A 9,262-nucleotide genomic window follows, 5' to 3' on the forward strand; every position below is an offset into this window, starting at 1 on the left:
TCAGGACTTGTCCTGCTTTGTTTTTTAATTTATTTCGTCGTCAAGATTTTTGTTACCACCATTTGACGTCACAACCACTTGAAATCTGCTTTTTGTTCATTCGTTCATGCAATTTTAACTGAAGTGCGTGCGTGACGTCATTTTTCGCTTTTAGTGGAGCGAGTTTTTTTGTTCATTCGCTTGATTCAATTTTGGTCACACGTGACTTACCTCACTCTCAAAAATGACTTCCTCACTTTGAAATTGACTTTTATTTACTTTAATTGAAAGAGATAAAGTCAAATGGGTGTGTGTCACTCTAAGTGAAGGTTATTTGAGAGCAGCTAATAGAAACAGCAGTAAATTCTTAATACTGCTGATACGGATTCTTAATCAAAATTAACGTCTCAGCCCTTAATGAAAAGAATAAGTTTCTTTTTTGGTCCGTCTTTTTTACCTTCTTTTTGAGACTACAGATCTATGAAGCTATTGCGGCTATTTTCTGGCAATTTGACAGCTATATTTTTACCTTTTCAACAACGAAAATGTCTAAAATTTGGACCCGAGGAAGTCACAGTAAGGCGCGCGAGGCTGTGAAAGGACAACCACAAGTGTCTGATATAAATTTTGGACTTAAGTGGCTAATCATTAGAGGTGAAAGCACGTTTAAAAAGTATCTAGCTTTGGCGGTTTGAACCAAAAAGCATTTACCTTTTATTATATTTGTAAATGTCATTACGCTTAAGTGACTTGTTCATGCCTTGATCAACATTCAACAATTATGAGCTCTTATAGATTCCTTACATCATTTAAACGTTCACATTTGTATCTGCTGTTTGATTGTTCACATGTTTTTAAGGCCGGTTCAATTAGCCTAACATTCAGTGGACCGAATTAGAAAAAATCTACAAAGTAATCATCACTGTCATTTTTAATGTTTCTAAATATGAAAACAACTTTAAGAAGCCGTAAAATTTGTAAGCTTTTTCTCCGAAAAGTTTCGAAAGTTTGTTAATATAAGTTTCTTATAAAATGCCTTTGGAGTCGCTGTTTTTAAAGACAATCTTCTAAATTATTGCTTCATTACTTACATACTCTTCGTTTTTAAATTTCAGTCGAATGATGCGTCATTTTAAAATACGAAAAAGTAAACGAAGAATTGATGGTATACTGTTTTTTTTGTCAAAAATTATACCAAAAAGTTACATGTGTTTGTTTCTTAGTTTGAATGGTTAAATGCCCCCTGTTTGAATTGCTTCAAAATTTATGAAGTACTACATAAAAATGACCAGAATTGAAGGCATATGTTTGATACCATAAAAGTTATAGATATTCTACAATTTGTAAGTACATCTAAAGCAATTGTTCAAAGCTATCACAAGCGTTATTCAAAATGACGCAAATTGTAAAGCTAATTTAAAATCAGTCTTCGAAAGTTGTGAGAGAAATAATGTGCTGTTTAGCGGTCAAACTAACAAAAAAGAGATTCTTAAATGTCAGCGCACTGAAAAATTGGCATTTTGTTCTTTCACGAAACCGCCTTCAATGATTTATAATATCAATCAATGCTCTTACAAGCTGTTTGAACTTTTTGAATTTGACTTAAGTACTACTATTGGAGGCGTTTATCGTAGCTATAAAAGAAAGCTGGTGAGATTGAGAATTCATTTTTGATATAAATCTTCAAAACCAGTAGATAAAATCTGAAGTCATCAGAAAGAAATAAAAACCGAAAATGAGAATTCTTGTCTTGATTGCTGCTCTGATCGTTGTGGTGGCTCTAACCGAAGGTATGAATTTTTTAATTCTTAACATTTCTTAAGAGCAATTCGAATCTTCCTGGTCAGCTATGAATAATAGCAACCAACAGATCTATGACAGTTCAAAAATTCGAAATGATCAAATAAACATTTCTTAAATTGGTTTTAAATTCACAGGGCTCAGTTTTGTCGTATTTCATTTTTCTATATTATGATATTGCTTGATATGTATCATCTTAGCGGATAGATTTTCTGTGTTTTAGATAATAAAGTTTTTTTTATTCCTATGAATCATTTTACTATGTACCCGGGTAGCCCCAAGTACAACTTTTCTGGTAATCATAGTGTCAGGTGTTATTCGTGTGATTTTTGGGTAAAGATGGTACTAGAACATGCGATATGTTTTGCATGTAAGCATATATGATCCTTGTTGCATTACCGCTAAATTTCGACCCGGGCTGTCGTTAAATGTGCCCCAATTGTTTTTTAATAGCCGGGAAGCAATAGCTGAGGCTATTATTGGCCTTCTCTTGGTTTTTTACAATTCAAAAAATTTGAATTGTATTGGGGCGCTGTCTTTTTTTTAAGATCTGTTCACACATTTTCATGATTTTTGAAGTCAAATTGGAGTGGTGATTTGGTCACGCCGAAACAGGAAATGGAGCAAAAAAGCGAGTGGTTTTGCGGCGTGAATTTTTTCGCTCTAATTTTAAAGTAGAGTGAGAAAACGGTGTTGGAACAAAAATTCGGTTTCTCGGTAGTGGTTTTTTGTTCACATGCGGCAAATTCACTCTGATTTTTACTGTTTTGGCGATTTTTTGGATCGGATTTTTTTCTAAATAGTTTTCCCAATCCATTCACAGCTCATTCTGGACCTAGTTTTCTGTTAGAATCAAAATCACATATCTCACTAGTGGTTTTTTGTTCTCCCTAGCAGCATTTTGTCATTGATTTTCTGTTTTTTTATGTTTTTTTAATCTGATTTTTTTTAGAAATGGTTTTCTCAATTCACTCAATGTCCGTTCAAGGTCTAGTTGTTTGTTAAGTCAATGAAAAATCTTTGAATTGTATATCAGGACTTGTCCTGCTATGTTTTTTAATTTATTTCGTCGTCAAGATTTTTGTTACGACCATTTGACGTCACAACCACTTGAAATCTGCTTTTTGTTCATTCGTTCATGCAATTTTAACTGAAGTGCGTGCGTGACGTCATTTTTCGCTTTTAGTGGAGCGAGTTTTTTGTTCATTCGCGTGATTCAATTTTGGTCACACGTGACTTACCTCACTCTCAAAAATGACTTCCTCACTTTGAAATTGACTTTTATTTACTTTAATTGAAAGAGATAAAGTCAAATGGGTGTGTGTCACTCTAAATGAAGGTTATTTGAGAGCAGCTAATAGAAACAGCAGTAAATTCTTAATACTGCTGATACGGATTCTTAATCAAAATTAACGTCTCAGCCCTTAATGAAAAGAATAAGTTTCTTTTTTGGTCCGTCTTTTTTACCTTCTTTTTGAGACTACAGATCTATGAAGCTATTGCGGCTATTTTCTGGCAATTTCACAGCTATATTTTTACCTTTTCAACAACGAAAATGTCTAAAATTTGGACCCGAGGAAGTCACAGTAAGGCGCGCGAGGCTGTGAAAGGACAACCACAAGTGTCTGATATAAATTTTGGACTTAAGTGGCTAATCATTAGAGGTGAAAGCACGTTTAAAAAGTATCTAGCTTTGGCGGTTTGAACCAAAAAGCATTTACCTTTTATTATATTTGTAAATGTCATTACGCTTAAGTGACTTGTTCATGCCTTGATCAACATTCAACAATTATGAGCTCTTATAGATTCCTTACATCATTTAAACGTTCACATTTGTATCTGCTGTTTGATTGTTCACATGTTTTTAAGGCCGGTTCAATTAGCCTAACATTTAGTGGACCGAATTAGGAAAAATCTAAAAAGGAATCATCACTACCATTTTTAAGGTTTCTAAATATGAAAACAACTTTAAGAAGCCGTAAAATTTGTAAGCTTTTTCTCCGAAAAGTTTCGAAAGTTTGTTAATATAAGTTTCTTATAAAATGCCTTTAGAGTCGCTGTTTTTAAAGACAATCTTCTAAATTATTGCTCCATTACTTACATACTCTTCGTTTTTAAACTTCAGTCGAATGATGCGTCATTTTAAAATACGAAAAAGTAAACGAAGAATTGATGGTGTACACTTTTTATTGTCAAAAATTATACCAGAAAGTTACATGTGTTTGTTCTTTAGTTTAAATGGTTGAATGCCCCCCTGTTTGAGATTGCTTCAACAATTTATGGAGTACTACATAAAAATGACCAGAATCGAAGGCATATGTTTGATACCATAAAAGTTTTAGATATTCTACGATTTGCAAGTACATCTAAAGCAATTGTTCAAAGCAATCACAAGTGTTATTCAAAATTACGCAAATTGTACAGATAATGTAAAATCAGTTTTTGAAAGTTGTGAGAGAAATAATGCGCTGTTTAGCGGTCAAACTAACAAAAAAGAGATTCTTAAATGTCAGCGCACTGGAAAATTGGCATTTTTGTTCTTTCACGAAACCGCCTTCAATGATTTATAATATCAATCAATGCTCTTACAAGCTGTTTGAACTTTTTGAATTTGACTTAAGTACTACTATTGGAGGCGTTTATCGTAGCTATAAAAGAAAGCTGGTGAGATTGAGAATTCATTTTTGATATAAATCTTCAAAACCAGTAGATAAAATCTGAAGTCGTCAGAAAAAATAAAAACCAAAAATGAGAATTCTTGTCTTGATTGCTGCTCTGATCGTTGTGGTGGCTCTAACCGAAGGTATGCATTTTTTAATTCTTAACATTTCTTAAGACCAATTCGAATTTTCTTCGACAGCTGACTCTGTAAGAAATAAAATCAGTAATTGTGCTGTGTTATGTAAATAAAGTTGTTTGTAGTAAACCCATATTGTTTTGGCCATTTTTAGTTGGGGAGGAACCATTTGCTCAATTAGGTTCTTTCGCCGATCGATATAATCATCATACAGAGTTATGATTGATATCGTTAGAAAATTTAGGCCGTTGTGCTTACTTAGTCAAGCGCAGAATATCGAAAGAAAAGCATATTTCGCTTTTTCTAAGGAGCTACTGAGTTTAAGATTTTTGTGAATGTTAGCTTCACTTAAGTTGCTTTGTTCACATTTTTTTGGAATTTGTTTCTGAAATTTTGATCAATTTTCCGAAAAAATAAATTTTTTAACAACAAAATTAATGATTTGAAGTTTGAGGATGAGAGAGAGAGAGAGAGTTGCTCAATTGTTTGAACGGACTCATTTGGATTGGGTTTTAGCTAAATTTATGAAAATCCATAATTTTTGAGTGAAAATGTCGCCAAATCTGCTTTTTTTGTCTATTATCCACAAAGACCGTAGTGCAGACATAAAAAGCGCTGACACAATCGCCTTATACTCAACTGAGAGTTATTTTGCCTCGGTTCCTATTAAAGTTTTCTGGAACTAACAATTTAGCGGCTTTTTGCTAATTTCGGACCATATTTAGCAAAATTGCATCAATCTGTTTTGATGTTTTAGTATTATTGTTTGCTGAAAACCATTTTTGTCAAAAATAGAGGTGGTTAGCAGCTGAGCAACGATATCAAGGCCAGTTTTGGCATCATCTTTCAATTTTGCGATGAAAAAAAAATTCAAATCGTTTTTTTTGGCTCTGTTTTTTCTATTTTTTTCCATTTTCATCATAAGTACAGTCACGTCAGTTTTCATTTAGTGATTGAACTAATGAGAGATTCCATTTATGTTCAAATGGGGGCCATTGAAGAAATATTATGCTTTCTTAGCTCATGGTCTCTCTGGTTCCGACAATATGTTTTTGTCATTTTCTATTGAATTCTTCCAATTCGCCAGCATTTGGTGTTCTTTTTCTAGTCTTCTGAGCGAGTCTAAATATTCAAACATCTAATTCGCTATTTATTGAGCTACACGTGAGAGTGTCATATTTTTGTCTGATATCTAATGATTTTTAGCTAATATAACTCTTTCACAACCCAAAAGTTTCTCGGATTATAATGGGGCATAACCATCGTGTTCGTTCAGCGAGGTTCAGAGATTTTCATTATGATCGTCTTAATGTACAAATATCTGGAATGGGCAATTTTTCTATGCTGTTGATTTTTATGCATTGAACATTGCCACCTTCCTTATACTTGACATATACTAACAAAGTCTATGAGTAAGGTGTTTCTTATAGCACTTTATACTTTAAGGAGCAAACTTCTTTAATCTATATCAAAATTGTTTCAAAATACAGTCGAGATAAAAAATTAACAGGGACGCTTGAGCCTAGCTTGCAGACGAAAAACCGCCTCGATAAATATTTGCTTAATACTAAAAAAAACTCAAACTCTGCTGGAAAAAAAGTACGCTCAAAAGTATTCTGCTCTACAAAAAATTTGTCGCGTCAGATTTGATACTTTGCATAACTATATTACGTGGTTTTGGTCTGACGAAATAAATTAATGCTGAACTGACAGGCTAATTTATGTAATATACTCACTTACTCATTTTACTTTCATCTAATATCTGATTATTTTTGCTACTATAAATCAATCACTACGCGAAACTCTCACTTCACTTTTTGATATACCGACCTTTTTCAAATTAGCATAGATTCGCTGAGATTTGGCAAAAGACTTTGTTTTATTGGAATAGCAGCAAATAATTTTCGGTTTTGTTAAGGAATTTTATAATCAAAAAATTTTTTGTATTGTGATTGCGCGCTGTTTTTTTTTTGCCGGTATTTGTTCTCTTTGTTGTCGTATGACCTTCTTCAAAAGGTAAGTTAATAAATATCATACTTTGGAGGTATAAATGAAAATTTTTAATGGGTTCAGTTGATAGCTAGAGTGTTTCTTACTCTAATTTTCTCTCAAAAAGTATAATGGTCTTTTTTAATTTTACCCTTTGTTGGCTATTTTATCTAGTTTTTTGTTATAATTAATATAGACAGGTCCCATATTTTTTTCTCGTGAAGTGAAATGTAATTTTTTTGTTTGCATTTTATCAGATGCTAATTTGACATCGTTGTCTCTGTCTCTTTTTTGAGAAGACATTGAGTTGTGATCGTGACCAATCCTTGTCGTTCAAATTTATTTTTGTTGTGTCTGTCTCTTTTTTTCGTTAACAGAAGGCATTATTGGCCCTCTAATTGAGCGTTATTTATTTTGTTTCAAACTGGAGACTTTTGAAGCCGAATTAAATTAGTGATTTTGGTCACGCAAAAACTGGCGATGGAGCATAAACGCGAGTAATTTTGCTGCCTAAAATTTTTACTCTATTTTTGAATTAGAGTGAAAAACCGTTTTTAGACCAAAAATTTGCCTTCTTGATTCAAGTTTTTTTGTTCACGTGCGACAATTTTATTTCTTTTCTATTGTTTTCTTTAATCGTGTTTTTTTCTAAATGGCTTTTCAATTGACCTACTATCAATCAATGGAAGTTTGTGTATTTTACTTCAGAACTTATCCTGCTGTAGTTTTTTCGAGGAATGGGTAGGATTGATTTTTAAAATCCGCCAGAATAGGGGATCAAAAGTAATAAAAAAATGGCAAGAAAAAAAAGATTGCAAAAATCTTGCTTTTTTAGGTGAATGAGGCACATATAGCGGCAGTTTTAGAATGAATTGCAATTTTAAGTTTTTAGATTTTTAGAACACTTTGACCAAAGTCTCAGCAATTCTCAGAACAATCAACCGCATTTCTTCCACGTAGTGGTTAGTTGCTAAGAGTTCTTGACTCGGGATGAAATGTTTTTTTTTTACATATTCATTTAATACCCATATCACTCCAATCAGTTGCAGATTAGCAATCAGTTGTTGATCGTACGGTAATCATTGTCAAATAAAAGCTGATTTACTACCTAAAAATTATTAATTGAAATAGTTTAGAAAAAAATGATTTTTTTTTGTTTTAGCCAGAACTCATCGTAATGAAAAACGATTCCCAACATTTGCCAGACAAGATGCAGCCGAGCGAGGAAAGCCCAAATCTGAACGCCCAAAACCCGAGGACGACGATGACAAAGACGACGATGACAAGGACGACGATGACAAGGACGACGATGACAAGGACGACGATGATGATGAGGATGATGATGACGATGAGGATGACGATGAGGATGACGATGATGATGAGGATGATGATGAGGATGATGATGAGGATGAGGATGACGATGAGGATGACAAACAGAAACCCAAAAAGAACAATGATGATAAAAAACCCAAAGACGGTAAAAAAGGCAAAGACGATGATGAGGATGATGATGAAGATGACGATGATGATGGTGACATGAGCAGCGGAAGTGGTAAGATGGTGAAAATCAGTGGATTCGGAATGGGAGGACTTGGCATGATGAGTGGAAGCGGAAAATTCATGGACGGATCTGGCAACGGTGTATCCAGCAGCGTCAGGGACTTGATGCCAGGCAACCGAAACCTGTTCAAAAGACGACATCATCATCTGGCTGAAAGACGACACGCATCTTCCAGGAAGATGGCCAGAAGAATGTCCAGAAGAATGATGCGAAACCAGTAGTGAAGAAAATATGTCAGCTCATCCGTAAACAGTTGTTATCACAAAAATAGATAAAAAACCGATTGGACATTTATGTCTTAAAAACTGATCACCCGAACTGTCTGTCCAACAATAACTTTGTGCTCGTTATAAATTGTTCTGGTGTAGCACTTTCTCTATATTTCATGTAGATTTGTGTATGTCCCAAATGTTGAAATATGTTTATAATAATGTCCGTTTGTGTAACTAGAAAAAAAACTTATATTCTAACTTTTTTGTCGAGATTAGTGAGACAGACATATACTAAGCAGCTTCTTAAACCTTATTCAAGTTTAAGACAAAGATGAACGCCCCAAGTCTTCTTCTGGAGTTGATTAGCCCCCCCCCCCCCACTCGTTGAGTGATGCAGTTTTTCTGATGCCAGAAATAACAAGGTCAAACATTTCCACTGACCGAAAACATATTGGTCGAACGGAGAAAATTCTTCTATTTCCCTAAAAGACTTTTTGCTGATTAATATGGGAAGAACGAGAGATTCAAGAGTTCAAGAGAAGAGCTTTCCTTCCCCAAGAACGGGGAGATGTTAATCCGCTGTAGTCATTTTGAAAAAAGGTAAAATTATAACTGTGATATACAAATTTTTGAAAGATTTCGAAGCCGATTTCATTAGATGAATATACACATTGAAGAGCAAACTAAACAGTACATCTTGAATAGCGTGACAATCGAAGTTTCACAACGCACAGTTCGTATCAGCAGTTTCAGATCTCTGATATTTGTATATTACGTTTTTATTTTTTAATGATATTGTAATAACCCAGCTTGTGGTATATCAAGCTAACAAAGTTGCTACTTCAGCAGAGCTTTGGTGCACTGGTAGCATGCCTGGGCTCGGTGCTGGAGATAGTAGGTTCGAGTCCTCTAAGCTCCAATTCT

General features: G+C 34.0%; 1 protein-coding gene across 1 annotated transcript; it reads left to right on the forward strand.

Moving 5' to 3' along the window:
- The first annotated feature begins 4,458 nt into the window (after positions 1-4,458).
- LOC142355176 (uncharacterized) lies at positions 4,459-8,596 on the forward strand. Its single transcript, XM_075407427.1, has 2 exons — positions 4,459-4,582; positions 7,728-8,596. Exons 1-2 carry the CDS (start codon positions 4,528-4,530, stop codon positions 8,345-8,347), a joined length of 675 nt encoding a protein of 224 aa, XP_075263542.1. The 5' UTR covers positions 4,459-4,527; the 3' UTR covers positions 8,348-8,596.
- Positions 8,597-9,262: the final 666 nt, after the last annotated feature.

Source organism: Convolutriloba macropyga, unplaced genomic scaffold, assembly GCF_964194025.1.
Source record: "Convolutriloba macropyga unplaced genomic scaffold, txConMacr16.3 SCAFFOLD_1671, whole genome shotgun sequence".
NCBI classification, from domain to species: Eukaryota; Metazoa; Xenacoelomorpha; order Acoela; family Convolutidae; genus Convolutriloba; species Convolutriloba macropyga.

Coding starts and splice junctions, on each gene's coding strand:
- LOC142355176 (XM_075407427.1), top strand. CDS start 4,528: ATGAGAATTCTTGTCTTGATTGCTGCTCTGATCGTTGTGGTGGCTCTA. Junction 4,583..7,727: donor TGTGGTGGCTCTAACCGAAG/GTATGCATTTTT, acceptor TTTTTGTTTTAG/CCAGAACTCATCGTAATGAA.